The sequence below is a fragment of the Pseudophryne corroboree genome, chromosome 11, assembly GCF_028390025.1.
Source record: "Pseudophryne corroboree isolate aPseCor3 chromosome 11, aPseCor3.hap2, whole genome shotgun sequence".
NCBI classification, from domain to species: domain Eukaryota; kingdom Metazoa; phylum Chordata; class Amphibia; order Anura; family Myobatrachidae; genus Pseudophryne; species Pseudophryne corroboree.
Genome location: NC_086454.1, coordinates 199,085,823 through 199,102,107, shown reverse-complemented (window position 1 = coordinate 199,102,107; position 16,285 = coordinate 199,085,823). Strand labels below are relative to the sequence as shown.

General features: G+C 45.6%; 1 protein-coding gene across 3 annotated transcripts in view; it reads right to left on the bottom strand.

Moving 5' to 3' along the window:
• MEN1 (menin 1) overlaps positions 1-16,285 on the bottom strand; it is a 183,182-nt gene that overhangs the window by 110,146 nt on the left and 56,751 nt on the right. For all 3 annotated transcript variants that reach the window (XM_063945203.1, XM_063945204.1, XM_063945202.1), the window contains one exon: positions 14,159-14,957. In XM_063945203.1, the coding sequence (XP_063801273.1) occupies positions 14,159-14,942 (784 nt within the window). In that variant the 5' untranslated portion in view covers positions 14,943-14,957. The remainder of the gene's footprint in view (positions 1-14,158; positions 14,958-16,285) is intronic.

Here is a 16,285-nt window from a genome sequence, read left to right as displayed (position 1 = left end):
GAGAGTCCACGAAAAAGGAAGATATATAGATTTATGAGAAAAACGAAGATATATAGATTTATGAAAAAAACCCTAAAAAGGATATCCATTATCCTTTTTAGGGTTTTTTTCATAAATCTATATATCTTCGTTTTTCTCATAAATCTATATATCTTCCTTTTTCGTGGACTCTCATTTGTGATCCAGGGACACAATACCACCGGTGTGGGACTTGATGTCTCCTGCCTAACACAAAAAGCAGATCCACACTATATCTATAAGACCCAGCTAATTATCCCCCCCTATATAGGTGCACTCTCATTGGACGTCTGACCAAATCCTTCTACTATCAAACCACACTGCTAATGCCCGATCTCTTCCGATCTTGGAAGCGAAACAGTGTGGGCTGAGTTAGTACCTGAGGTGGAGACTCACAGGGAATACTCAGTGTTGTAGAACATCAATCATTGCATATGATGTGTGGTATGTGACTCCAACAGCAGCATCACCATTTGTTCCTATCCTTTTCTTTCTTTACCCTGGTATATCCTTTGATTTGTTTCTATTATTACTTATTGCCATAACAGCTGTTATTCCTTCATTAGGATTATGACAGAATCTAAAATCAATTGACTTAATTGATCTCATTAATACAGATCATCTGTACTGGCCGGGTGAGAAAGGGTTTATGACTTGCAGTGTCTCTACCCCTCTCCATCTCATTTCCTGAGGCAGGACCAGAACATTTTTATCTGGGATCATTCACATCTCCTCAACCAGGGGCAATTATATTCTTAATATTTCCAAATAAATTTTGTTTTATCTGCTGACTAATCAACCTAGTGTTATTCATTCTAGTTATTTAACTACCATTAATGAGTGCGCCCACACAAGAGCCTTCTTCTTTCTCCCTTTTGTTTATGCATATGTCACTGGCTCTGGGCGCACCCCCAAACTGGACATTATATTAAAGATTTTACTTGAAAATTGTCCAAATTTGGTTTTTCTGTAATCAAAAACTATTTTCAGACCGGTGCCGGGTCGCCCCCTTTGTGTAACAGTTATTATTCTATGCTGGTGAATACATCAGCCTCTGACCCATAGGCACGGTCCATTATCATTTCTATTCTCACACTTATTAACCTTTTTTGCCCCGTGATCCCCAAAAATAAAAAACAAACAATAATTCTCATTCACCCTTGCACTGTGGACATCTACTTACGACAATATCATACTCAATTATGACCACATTTTCCCTAAAAAATGAATTAACAAGACGCCAAAACCTGGACAATTTTGGTGATCCATTTTCTGAGACATCGGAACCAACCTCTTTAAGCAGTGATTGGAAAACAAGTTTTTCCAAATTACAGAAGAACTTACAGAGAAGAGTTCGCCTATCGTGGGATGTAACCACTCTAGAAAATTATGTAAAACATAAAATTGCACCAAGAGGCCTAAGACCCAAGATCTTCCCCTCTTTTCCGCTCGCGACGGACAATTTAAAAACAGAATGGGAAACAGCCCTTCTGAAATGTTCTAACGAATTATTACACATACTAATAAAACACGACACTCTAGTAATTGATCAGGTGGAAAAAGAAATCGCAGATTTGGGAAAGACCCTGGAGACTTGGGAAAAGGATTCGAATTTTCAGACTGCCTTTGAAAAATTCAAAAAAGAGATCGACAACTATGAACGCAACATTGTAGACCGTAAACGAGGAAAGTTTATGCGGGATAAGAGAGACTTTTCCAAAGGAGACGTTTTCAGGTGGAACCCGCCACCCCCTAACAACAGGAACAACAGTAAAAAAACACGGGAGGACTCCACACTATCAGAATTCGAATCCTCAAATAGCGGCGACTCGGCTAGTGAAAACTTTGATCGAGAAGACACTGAAGAATTCTCCCCACGTTTTTTAGAACGAGGCCAGAGAGGGAGAGGCCACCTCAAATCACGAGGAAGACAAGGCGAGGGGGACAGAAGAGACAACCCAAGAAACTCAGATTGGGATATACCCCGGAACCCGAGATATCCTGTGAGACAGAGAAAGACAACACGGTAGATCTGGCCTCCACAGGCCAATTACAAGTCATCAATTTATCTGACAAAATCTTATCTTCAGATCATATGACCATACTTACCAAGGGACTCTCTTTCTCACCTTCCCGATCTTTTGACCGATTTATGTGGGAAAAAGACCTTCGACTTTATGGTAGAAAACTCCTCCTGAAGAAATTTTTCTCAAAAAATAGAAATTTTGCCAATACACCTGATCCCGATTTATCCATGGAGGACCTCAACGCCCTTACCATTCTAGAAGATCTCCACATGGAATCAGCAGATAATGAAGCCTCTACCTCTAGACCTACATGTAGACCCAAGTCCTCCTTTTTCCCTCCGGATCAGAACAGCCCCGAAATTCGAGTCTTTCTTAACTTAGTCTCCAAAGAATTTGATAACATATATACCCAGACTAAGAAGAACATACATCGTTTCCCCTCCAATCTCAAATTCCATGAGAGAAGGGCATTACAAGAACTTCAAAGCTGGAGGGACGTTATCATCAAACCATCAGACAAGGGGGGCAATATTGTCATTTGGCCACAGCAAATGTATATCACGGAAGCTCGACGCCAATTAGACAATACCACTTGTTATAAGAAGCTTTTGGGCAATCCCACTTCGGATTTCCTTCAGTCTTATAACCACCTGATTCAGGACACAGCAACAAGAGGTACTATCACACAACAAGAATTCAAATACCTAACAGTTCAAAATCCAAAAACACCCACATTCTACCTATTACCCAAAATACATAAGGACGTAGAACATCCCCCTGGCAGACCAATTATGTCAGGTAACGGGGGACTTTTGGAAAAACCCAGTCGATTCCTTGACCTACATCTCCGAGAATTTGTACTCTCATTACCATCATACTTACAAGACACAGCAGACCTTCTAAGAAAAATTCATGATATACATTTTGAAAATAATTTCTTGCTGGTGACGTGTGATGTGGAGGCCCTATACACGAGCATTAGCCATCACCATGGCCTCACAGCAGTTAAATTTTTTCTTGATCAAGGAGGAGAAAGTGATTTCTCCAACTTTCTCCAACAGTTACTTCACTTTGTTCTTGCCAAAAATTACTTTGTCTTCAAAGATCAATTTTACCTACAAATAAGAGGGACAGCAATGGGCGCAGCTTGTGCGCCCACTTATGCCAACCTTTTCCTTGGATGGTGGGAACATTGTACCGTCTTCAATTCTGCCAATGAAAAATACATCTCACACATCGTCATGTGGCTTCGCTACATTGACGACATTTTCATCATTTGGGATGGTAACAAAGAACTACTAACAGAATTCATCAAATTGCTCAACACTAATGATCTCAATATAGTACTCACATACACCATCAGCTCAGAAACGGTCCCCTTTCTGGATCTCAATATCTACAAATCCAACACAGGTTTTTTGGCAACTGAACTATACCGCAAAGAAACGGCAACCAACAGCCTTCTCCACCAAACTAGTTCACATTTTCCCCCAACAATTGAAAACATTCCCAAGGGGGAGTACCTGCGTCTAAGAAGGAACTGCTCGGAAGACTCGGTATTTCACAAGAAAAGCTGGGAACTAACCAATCGTCTTCTGACCAGAGGCTACAGCAAACGTTCGCTCAAACGTGCCTATTCAGCCACTAAGACGATCAAAAGAGAAGATCTCATTTTCAGAAAAATCAAGGAAAAACCCGTACAAGAAGAAAACATCAGGTTTATTGGCACCTTTTGCCCAGAATGGCGAATGCTTCAAAACGCCATATCCAAGCATCTACCGGTATTACAATTAGATCCGGACCTGGCACCATACGCCAATACTCCAGTTCAAATGAGCTGGCGCAGGTCAAAAAATATCAAGGATCATGTGGTCCGCAGTCACTTCATGACTTCCACCTCCAAAAAACCGCAGACAACTGGTACCTTCCCCTGTGGTCACTGCAAATTATGTCCACATATTCTACGTAACAATGCAGTTACTGATAGATATGGACAATCGGTCAAGATACAACATTTCTTTAACTGCAACTCACAGACAGTAATTTATTGTCTAACCTGCAGCTGTGACCTCAAATACATAGGCATGACCACCAGAAAATTGAAGGAGAGGATTTTAGAACACATGGGAAATATCAGGAATGCTCAACACGATATCACCAGAATGAAACAACTTACTTCAGTCGCCAGACACTTCTACTCCACTCATAAAGGATCAACCAAGGATCTGAAAGTTTTTTGTCTTGATCTTATTAAGTTGGGCATCCGTGGAGGTGATATTACTCAAGAACTATTAAAAAGAGAAAGCGAATGGATTTTCCGTCTGGGCAGCCTAAAACCATTGGGACTCAATGAGAATATCAATTATGGGGCTTTCTTGTAAAAACCTACACCCCATCAACACATCTAGTAATCAGTTACCACAATTTGGTATTTTAATAATTTTAACCCGCTTTTATGTTCATTTGCCACAATTTCTAACCACCTCATCCCACTAGCCCCCCGCACTATTCCCCCAACCTCACTTCCCTCTCCTCCCCCTTTTTTTCCCCCCCGTCAACACCCTAAATCCCCCCTAATTAATTCCCCTTTCCCCCACACTCCAACCCACCCACCCAGCCCACCATTAATACCCAGCGCCTCCCTCCCACTTTCACTCCCCCACTCCCCAACCTTTCCCCCCCCCCATTTCTTTTTTTCCCCCCCATAAAAACTTACTTAAAACACCCCCCCCCCACAAAATAAACAAACCCTCCTACCCCCCTTAACACACCCCCCTCCCACCCCCTAACCCCTATACAAACCCCCCCCTTTTCTCCCCCCCCCCCAAAATAATAACCCCCCCCCTACCCCCACCCACCAACCAAAACACACCCCCCCCCTTTTTCCCCCCCCCCCCATTTCCCTCCCCATATACCTATCCATTTTCCTTCGCTCCACAGCCCATCCCACCTGTCAACTCACTTGCCCCAACCAAATCATGCACACACCATGGCACACATCACCAGTCTATCCGTTCCTTTACTTCACGTCCCAAATCGCAGCCTAAACAATCCCATGTCACTACCATCGCCAATCACAACCGTCCATCTACTTCCATAGTCACATCCCTTCACATCCCATATCCCCAACATACCCATATATACCACATCTTATGCCATATCCAATCTGCTTATCAATAATATCCTAATAGCATACAAGGGCATAATTGCCCCACTCTAAAATGGTCGATAATGTTTTTTTCCCCCCTAGTCCGCCTACAGCTATCCTCTCAGCAGGTGCACTAATCACTTATACACTTTGCCCGGCGGTCGCATTGAACCAGCCCACTAACGGTATCCCATTGGTCGCTCGGCGAAGGCATATCTGCCCCATTCCAAAATGGCGGTTTTTGTTCCGTCCTTTTGGACCTAAAAACACCGCTGACAGCTATTATATCTGAAGGCGCACTAATCGCCTATATGTACGCTGCCCGGTGAATGCTGACAGGGCAGAGGGTCAGGCCATGTCAGTCACCTCAGACTGCTGCGATCACGTGGCCGCAAGCAATGGACTCCTTTTTTCAGGTCCATTTTCATATACAGTCCAGTCGCAGACCTATCGCACACTGCACACCAGGTCTGTTCTTCGTTCATTTATTTTTATTTTATTTATATTTTCATCATTATAGAACCATGGCCATACAACTAAGGGCTAACTGCCCTCTTCCAAAATGGCGCCGCGGACCTCAGTGTTTCCTTTCCGTCCCAGCACTTCCCCTGGCTGCAGATATCAGCTGTTCACAGCATCCACTCACACCAATTACCCAGCCTCCTTTTTCATTGGATACAGTCCTAATCAGGAGGTATAAATCTCCTAGCTTTTCACACACAGACCCAGGAAGTGAGCAAGCCCCACAGGGGTGAAACATGTTTTCCATTCCAATGGGTCCTGTTTTGTCCAACTGCAAGTGATTCACTCCTAGCCTCAGGTCAGATCATTCCATCCTGCCATTTTGGGCTAATTTTTGCCCAGCTGTCATAGAAATTGTATCTATATCCGTGCAGCTTCATTTATGCCTTTTTCCAGGCTTATGCATCTTAGTTTATTGCATCAGGATTAAAAAATGCATTTTTAGGAAAGAAATACTGCATTCTTCTTTGACTTTCCTCCTGCAGATCCTGTTGTCATATTGCTGCATGGGTTATATGAGAATTTCATGTCTATTTCCCTATATCCTAATGATTATAACAGCTCCAATTCACACAAAGTGTTTCTAATGACACCCATGTCACTAGTGATTATTTCATTGCATATACCAGTACTATTTATTTGTATCTACAATTATCTTTGACATATTTTCTGTTCCTTACACCAGTACCAATGTACACATATATATAAAAAAAATTCTTGATCCGTGTTTCTTTATCCATTTGTATCTATACGGACGGGTAATTTTTATCACCCGTTCCTAATAACTACAGCCTAATTAATCTCCATTATCCTTTTTAGGGTTTTTTTCATAAATCTATATATCTTCGTTTTTCTCATAAATCTATATATCTTCCTTTTTCGTGGACTCTCATTTGTGATCCAGGGACACAATACCACCGGTGTGGGACTTGATGTCTCCTGCCTAACACAAAAAGCAGATCCACACTATATCTATAAGACCCAGCTAATTATCCCCCCCTATATAGGTGCACTCTCATTGGACGTCTGACCAAATCCTTCTACTATCAAACCACACTGCTAATGCCCGATCTCGTCCGATCTTGGAAGCGAAACAGTGTGGGCTGAGTTAGTACCTGAGGTGGAGACTCACAGGGAATACTCAGTGTTGTAGAACATCAATCATTGCATATGATGTGTGGTATGTGACTCCAACAGCAGCATCACCATTTGTTCCTATCCTTTTCTTTCTTTACCCTGGTATATCCTTTGATTTGTTTCTATTATTACTTATTGCCATAACAGCTGTTATTCCTTCATTAGGATTATGACAGAATCTAAAATCAATTGACTTAATTGATCTCATTAATACAGATCATCTGTACTGGCCGGGTGAGAAAGGGTTTATGACTTGCAGTGTCTCTACCCCTCTCCATCTCATTTCCTGAGGCAGGACCAGAACATTTTTATCTGGGATCATTCACATCTCCTCAACCAGGGGCAATTATATTCTTAATATTTCCAAATAAATTTTGTTTTATCTGCTGACTAATCAACCTAGTGTTATTCATTCTAGTTATTTAACTACCATTAATGAGTGCGCCCACACAAGAGCCTTCTTCTTTCTCCCTTTTGTTTAAGTTCGGATAACTCCCTGGCTTTCTCCTCCGGAAGAAACACCTTTTTCTGAACCGTGTCCAGAATCATTCCCAGGAACAGCAGACGTGTCGTCGGGGTCAATTGAGATTTTGGAAAATTCAGAATCCACCCGTGCTGTTGCAGCACTACTTGGGTTAGTGCTACTACGTCCTCCAGCTGTTCTCTGGACCTTGCCCTTATCAGGAGATCGTCCAAGTAAGGGATAATTAATACGCCTTTTCTTCGCAGAAGAAACATCATTTCGGCCATTACCTTGGTAAAGACCCGAGGTGCCGTGGACAATCCAAACGGCAGCGTCTGAAACTGATAATGACAGTTTTGCACCACGAACCTGAGGTACCCTTGATGTGAAGGGCAAATTGGGACATGCAGGTAAGCATCCTTGATGTCCAGAGACACCATAAAGTCCCCTTCTTCCAGATTCGCTATCACTGCTCTGAGTGACTCCATCTTGAACTTGAAGTTTTGTATGTACAGGTTCAAAGATTTCAGATTTAGAATAGGTCTTACCGAGCCGTCCGGCTTCGGTACCACAAATAGTGTGGAATAATACCCCTTTCCCTGTTGTAGGAGGGGTACCTTGACTATCACCTGCTGAGAATACAGCTTGTGAATGGCTTCCAATACCGTCGCCCTGTCTGAGGGAGACGTTGGCAGAGCAGACTTTAGGAACCGGCGAGGGGGAGACTTCTCGAATTCCAACCTGTAACCCTGAGATACTACCTGCAGGATCCAGGGGTCCACCTGTGAGTGAGCCCACTGTGCGCTGAAATTCTTGAGTCGACCCCCCACCTCCCCTGAGTCCGCTTGTAAAGCCCCAACGTCATGCTGAGGGCTTTGCAGAAGCCGGGGAGGGCTTCTGCTCCTGGGAGGGAGCTGCTTGGTGCACTCTCTTACCCTTTCCTTTGCCTCGGGGCAGATATGACTGTCCTTTTGCCCGCTTGTTCTTATAGGAACGAAAGGACTGCGGCTGAAAAGACGGTGTCTTTTTCTGTTGGGAGGGGACCTGAGGTAAAAAGGTGGATTTCCCGGCTGTTGCCGTGGCCACCAAATCCGATAGACCGACCCCAAATAATTCCTCCCCTTTATACGGCAATACTTCCATATGCCGTTTGGAATCCGCATCACCTGACCACTGTCGCGTCCATAAACTTCTTCTGGCAGATATGGACATCGCACTTACTCTCGATGCCAGAGTGCAAATATCCCTCTGAGCATCTCGCATATAAAGAAAAGCATCCTTTAATTGCTCTATAGTCAATAAAATACTGTCCCTATCCAGGGTATCAATATTTTCAGTCAGGGAATCCGACCAAACCACCCCAGCACTGCACATCCATGCTGAGGCGATGGCTGGTCGCAGTATAACACCAGTATGAGTGTATATACTTTTCAGGGTAGTTTCCAGCCTCCTATCAGCTGGATCCTTGAGGGCGGCCGTTTCAGGAGACGGTAACGCCACTTGTTTTGATAAGCGTGTGAGTGCCTTATCCACCCTAGGGGGTGTTTCCCAGCGCGCCCTAACCTCTGGCGGGAAAGGATATAATGCCAATAACTTCTTTGAAATTAGCAGTTTTCTATCGGGGTTAACCCACGCTTCATCACAGACTTCATTCAATTCCTCTGATTCAGGAAAAACTACAGGTAGTTTTTTCAGACCCCACATAATACCCCTTTTTGTGGTACTTGCAGTATCAGAGATATGCAAAGCCTCCTTCATTGCCGTGATCATATAAAGTGTGGCCCTACTGGAAAATACGTTTGTTTCTTCACCGTCGACACTAGATTCGGTGTCCGTGTCTGGGTCTGTGTCGACCGACTGAGGTAAAGGGCGTTTTACAGCCCCTGACGGTGTCTGAGACGCCTGGACAGGTACTAACTGGTTTGCCGGCCGTCTCATGTCGTCAACTGATTTTTGTAACGTGCTGACATTATCACGTAATTCCATAAACAAAGCCATCCATTCCGGTGTCGACTCCCTAGGGGGTGACATCACCATTACCGGCAATTGCTCCGCCTCCACACCAACATCGTCCTCATACATGTCGACACACACGTACCGACACACATCAGACACACAGGGAATGCTCTTATCGAAGACAGGACCCCACTAGCCCTTTGGGGAGACAGAGGGAGAGTTTGCCAGCACACACCCAAGCGCTATAAATATATAGGAACAACCCTACAGAAGTGTTGTTTCCTTTATAGCAGCTTAATATATCGCCAAAAAAGTGCCCCCCCTCTCTGTTTTTTTACCCTGTTTCTGTAGTGCAGTGCAGGGGAGAGTCCTGGGAGCCTTCCTCGCAGCGGAGCTGTGCAGGAAAATGGCGCTGTGTGCTGAGGAGATAGGCCCCGCCCCCTATTTCGGCGGGCTCTTCTCCCGGTGTTTGTGAGACCTGGCAGGGGTTAAATACATCCATATAGCCCCAGGGGCTATATGTGATGTATTTTTAGCCAGAACAAGGTATTATCATTGCTGCCCAGGGCGCCCCCCCCCAGCGCCCTGCACCCTCAGTGACCGCTGGTGTGAAGTGTGCTGACAACAATGGCGCACAGCTGCAGTGCTGTGCGCTACCTCATGAAGACTGAAAAGTCTTCTGCCGCCGGTTTCTGGACCTCTTCACTTTTCGGCATCTGCAAGGGGGTCGGCGGCGCGGCTCCGGGACCGGACTCCATGGCTGGGCTTGTGTTCGATCCCTCTGGAGCTAATGGTGTCCAGTAGCCTAAGAAGCCAATCCATCCTGCACGCAGGTGAGTTCACTTCTTCTCCCCTAAGTCCCTCGTTGCAGTGAGCCTGTTGCCAGCAGGACTCACTGAAAATAAAAAACCTAATAACTTTTTCTAAGCAGCTCTTTAGGAGAGCCACCTAGATTGCACCCTGCTCGGACGGGCACAAAAACCTAACTGAGGCTTGGAGGAGGGTCATAGGGGGAGGAGCCAGTGCACACCACCTAGTCCTAAAGCTTTTATTTTTGTGCCCTGTCTCCTGCGGAGCCGCTAATCCCCCATGGTCCTGACGGAGTCCCAGCATCCACTAGGACGTCAGAGAAATGGCGCTGGTGTGCTGAGTAAGAAGGCCCCGCCCCCTCAGTGGTGGGCTTCTGTCCCGCTTTCTGTGTAAAAAAATGGCGGGGGTTTTTACATATATACAGTGCCAGACTGTATATATGTATTTTTATTGCCAAAAGGTACTTCAATTGCTGCCCAGGGCGCGCCCCCCCCCCCCCCCCCCCCCCCAGCGCCCTGCACCCTACAGTGACCGGAGTGTGTAAGTGTGCTGGGAGCAATGGCGCACAGCGGCGGTGCTGTGCGCTACCTTAAATGAAGACAGGAGTCTTCTGCCGCCGATTTCGTCGTCTTCCAGCTTCTGTTCTTCTGGCTCTGCGAGGGGGGCGGCGGCGCGGCTCCGGGAACGGACGATCGAGGACAGGTGCCTGTGTTCGAACCCTCTGGAGCTAATGGTGTCCAGTAGCCTAAGAAGAACAAGCTAGCTGCAAGCAGGTAGGTTTGCTTCTCTCCCCTTAGTCCCACGTAGCAGTGAGTCTGTTGCCAGCAGAAGCTCACTGAAAATAAAAAACCTAATAAATACTTTCTTTACTAGTAAGCTCAGGAGAGCCCACTAGGAGCACCCAGCTCTGGCCGGGCACAGATTCTAACTGAGGTCTGGAGGAGGGGCATAGAGGGAGGAGCCAGTGCACACCAGATAGTACCTAATCTTTTCTTTAAAGTGCCCAGTCTCCTGCGGAGCCAGTCTATTACCCATGGTCCTTACGGAGTTCCCAGCATCCACTAGGACGTCAGAGAAATAAAGGATAGTGGTGAGATTCCGAACCAGCACACACAATCAAGAGGAAAGCTAAGCTAACCCAACTTTAAACAGGAACAGCAACAGCTGAACCAACAATACTTAACCAAGTAACAGTGCAGGAAGAACGAAGCACCGGGCGAGCGCACAGTATGCTCTACGGACTACGAGAAAAGGATTTACCGGTAGGTAATTAAAATACTATTTTCTCTTACGTCCCAGAGGATACTGGGGATCCATTTAGTACCACGGGGATGTACCAAAGCTCCCAAACTGGGTGGGACAGTGCTGAGATTCCTACAGTACTGATTGACCAAACTGAAGGTCCTCAGAGGCCAAAGTATTGAACTTGTAAAACTTAGTAAACATATTCGAACCAGACCAAGTAGCCGCTCGGCAGAGCTGTAAAGCAGAGACACCCCGGGCAGCCGCCTAGGAAGAGCCCACCGACCTAGTAGAGTGGACCAGTACAGATTTTGGAACTGGCAATCCTGCCGTGGAATAAGCATGCGCTTAGTTATTTTACTGAAATTTCATATCAGGATTAACCCATGGTTCGTCAAACAGCGTATTCAATTCCTTTGATGCAGGAAAAGTGACTGAGGACTTCTTTTTTACATTAAAATAAGATTCCTCACACTCCTCTGACACCTTATCAGGAATTTGTAGCACATCTCTGATAGCCTCTACAAGAGCCTGTATTCCCTATGACAGAGTAGCATCACCCCCCCCCCCCCACCAAATCCACCCCGCCCTCCTCTATGTCTGACCCATCAACGTCAGAGTCAGACTGCAGGATATGGTATCGTTTTTGCGGACAAATTAGAGGGGATTGAGACGCTGGGTTGGGGACTGAGTCTCTTTTCATAAACTCATCAGTCATCGATTGTCTTATGTATTGTGTCTCTTTCTCATTGTGGGAAAATTTAGTAGAAATATATGGAGATCATTCCTTTAATGGAATTAACCCATTCCGGTTCAGCGCCGCTATTCTGGGAAGGTGCACTGCCCTGAGTACCCAGTAGTGAGCCCCCTGGTAAAGAGGAACACTCCGCTGTACAAGAAACACACTCTTTGCCTGACATAATGTAAATGTGACAGCACACACACACACAGGAAAATGTTAAGCACAATTAATCGACAAAGAGCCCTTCAGGGAGACACAGAGTTATTTGGAGCCAGCCCCCACCGCGCCCTTATCGCTAATGCCAAGCTTAGCCGGGTCGCAGATTAAGTACCCTGATAGGAGACTTAGTACACTAATAGTTGCTCCCCCACTGCTATGACCCCCTGGTACCGCTGAGGTAATCTGGAGTCTCTCCGGAGGAGCTGTGTCCCCCTGTCAGTCAGCGTCTGTGTCCACTGCAGAGGGAAAATGGCACTGGTAAGCTGCTGGATCTGCTCAATAGCGCGCGGTCTTCCTGCTTTTTTATACTGGCTGAGGTTATCTGGTGCTTAAAATGGAGAGAAAAACATTTTAAGGCTGTTTTTGCCATTGTGGGTACTGTGTACAGTGTACTGAGACGCAGCTGTGTACTGTGTCTGCAGACGCATTCCGCCCCGGTCAGAAGCCGTGCGTCTCCGTACCCTCATGCCGCCATAGTGGCCAGAGACCCGCTAACCGGGACGCCGGGTTAGTACTCACCACTCTTCTTTCTCCTGGCTCTGTTAGGTGTGGCGGCGTGCTGCAGGAATGTACGCTTGCCGTGGTGGGGCAAGCCCCCCCCCCCCCCCTAAGTCCCATGAAGCAGGCAGGCAGGCTCGAGCCATCCAGCCCTGCTTGAAAATACCAGACACATTAAATAAATGCAGTAAACCTCTTCAGGAGTATCCATAAGCGTGACCGGCTCCTCCGGGCACATTTTCTAAACTGAGTCTGGTAGGAGGGGCATAGAGGGAGGAGCCAGCTCACACTATCAAATTCTTAAAGTGCTCATGGCTCCTAGTGGACCTGTCTATAGCCCATGGTACTAAATGGAACCCCAGTATCCTCTAGGACGTAAGAGAAAGCGGTAATTAAACTCATAAATGTTACGGCAATCAAAAGGTATAGAAACAATTAGCTGTGCTTCAGTAGGTCGGTGGTGGAAGCACTTCAAAGAGGGTAATACGTGATTAACTGATGAAGGGCATTCGGGAGACCATCCACCGTGGTTACAGATATAACATTGCCAAAGCAGCGGAGATGTTGTTAAATGACTTTATGCGAACTTGCGGCTTAACTTGGCATCTCATTGAATGGATTCAGCATATTGTGTCAAAGGAATTGAAAATGCATCAAAATAATGCAGCACAGCTAATTTTTTCTCCACTGTATGCTTGCCGTAACATTTCATGAGTTTCATTTCCGATTTCTCACATACAGATTTTCCACATCTACCATAACGAAACATATGAAGGGGGTAATTCCAAGTTGATCGCAGCAGGAAAATGTTTAGCAGTTTAGCAAAACCATGTGCACTGCATGGGGGGCAGATATAACATTTGCAGTGACAGTTAGATTTGGGTAGGTTATTTTGTTTCTGTGCAGGGTAAATACTGGCTGCTTTATTTTTACACTGCAATTTAGATTGCAGATTGAACTCACCACACCCAAATCTATCTCTCTCTGCACATGTTATATCTGCCTCCCCTGCAGTGCACATGGTTTTTGCCCAACTGCTAACAAAGTTCCTGCTGCGATCAACTTGGAATTACCCACGAAGATCTTCCACTTGCTGTGACCAAACAAAGAAGACTATGACAGTCCAACCGCAGGTTCAGACACATCGATGTATGAGCTTCACAATAACCAGCATAGCGTTGCCACGTCTACCTATGGGACAGAAAACAGAGGCAGTCTTATTACTTTTCAATCAGTCCTCGTATATAATCGTATTCTGTAATATGTTTGCCGAAATTGCATTTAAAATAACTTATTTACATAAAGACTGCAGGCTATTACTCGTTAATAAATGTTGGAAGTCTAATATGGATTGCTACAATTTAAAATAGTTTTACCTGTTACAAAGCTGAAAAGTGACTGTATATGTGCTCTGTCTTTGAAGTACGATCGACTTAGACCATTCCAGATTACATCGGATACCCTACGGATTAACTCCCGGCCTGACATATCATCTTCTCGAGGATAACAAGACAAATCCACCGCCCCTCTGGTCTGAGCTGTGAATCGTGCATGTAGTGCTTGGACTACTGATAGCTCCAGGGTTGGGAAATAGGGTACTCCCTTTCGGGGAAGCTCTGGCTTGGCATTCTCATCAACTTTTCTTTTGCTTTCCTTCCCAGGTCCAGTCTTTGAAATTTCATCTGTACTGACGCTTTCTTCTTGTACTGATTCTTTGTCCTTCTTAACCTCAGAAGTTTCCCTTCCTGCTTTATTTACCTCCTTTTTTGCTGTTCTTCCAGCTGTTTTTTTAGGACCAGTTTCTTTTTCTTTCCTTTCTTCCACTCCAGAATCTGCTTTCTTTGCCAAATCACTTCTAGCACCTTTTTTCCCTTGCGTGGATCTAATGCCGCCACGTGTCCCCGGGCCTATGGACTCTCCACATTTTGCCTTTACTCCTTCTCCACCTATTTTAGATAATAATTCAGGTCCCCCCGGAATGCTGGTCACATTAGTGGGAACCACACGATTAACTGCCAAAAAGTGCTCTACAAAGCCTAGAGTAAGGGAGAGCAGAGCCAGATCAGGCTCCGGACGAGACAGTTCCCACTGGAAGAGACCGATCAGTGATTCCAAGGAACAAAGCGGGAAAAAAGACTTCTGCGTGGACAGAAGACCCATACTAATGAATTCAGGCTATGAGGAAGAAAAAAAAAAGTATTGTGAAAAAAAAAATAAGATTTTACTCACCGGTAAATCTATTTCTCGTAGTCCGTAGTGGATGCTGGGAACTCCGAAAGGACCATGGGGAATAGCGGCTCCGCAGGAGACTGGGCACAACTAAAGAAAGCTTTTAGGTCACCTGGTGTGCACTGGCTCCTCCCAGTATGACCCTCCTCCAAGCCTCAGTTAGGACACTGTGCCCGGACGAGCTGACATAATAAGGAAGGATTTTGAATCCCGGGTAAGACTCTTACCAGCCACACCAATCACACCGTATAACTCGTGATACTATACCCAGTTTAACAGTATGAAAACAACTGAGCCTCTCAACAGATGGCTCAACAATAACCCTTTAGTTAACAATAACTATGTACAAGTATTGCAGACAATCCGCACTTGGGACGGGCGCCCAGCATCCACTACGGACTACGAGAAATAGATTTACCGGTGAGTAAAATCTTATTTTCTCTGACGTCCTAGTGGATGCTGGGAACTCCGAAAGGACCATGGGGATTATACCAAAGCTCCCAAACGGGCGGGAGAGTGCGGATGACTCTGCAGCACCGAATGAGAGAACTCAAGGTCCTCCTCAGCCAGGGTATCAAATTTGTAGAATTTTGCAAACGTGTTTGCCCCTGACCAAGTAGCAGCTCGGCAAAGTTGTAAAGCCGAGACCCCTCGGGCAGCCGCCCAAGATGAGCCCACCTTCCTTGTGGAATGGGCTTTTACTGATTTAGGATGCGGCAGTCCAGCCGCAGAATGCGCCAGCTGAATTGTGCTACAAATCCAGCGAGCAATAGTCTGCTTAGAAGCAGGAGCACCCAGCTTGTTGGGTGCATACAGGATAAATAGCGAGTCAGTTTTTCTGGCTCTAGCCGTCCTGGAAACTTAAATTTTCAAGGCCCTGACTACGTCCAGTAACTTGGAATCCTCCAAGTCGCTAGTAGCCGCAGGCACCACAATAGGTTGGTTCAAGTGAAAAGCTGATACCACCTTAGGGAGAAACTGGGGACGAGTCCTCAATTCCGCCCTATCCATATGGAAAATCAGATAAGGGCTTTTCCATGACAAAGCTGCCAATTCTGACACACGCCTGGCTGAAGCCAAGGCCAGTAACATGACCACTTTCCACGTGAGATATTTTAGATCCACGGTTTTAAGTGGCTCAAACCAATGAGATTTTAAGAAACTCAACACCACGTTGAGATCCCAAGGTGCCACTGGAGGCACAAACGGGGGCTGAATATGCAGCACTCCTTTCACAAACGTCTGAACTTCAGGTAGCGAAGCCAGTTCTTTCT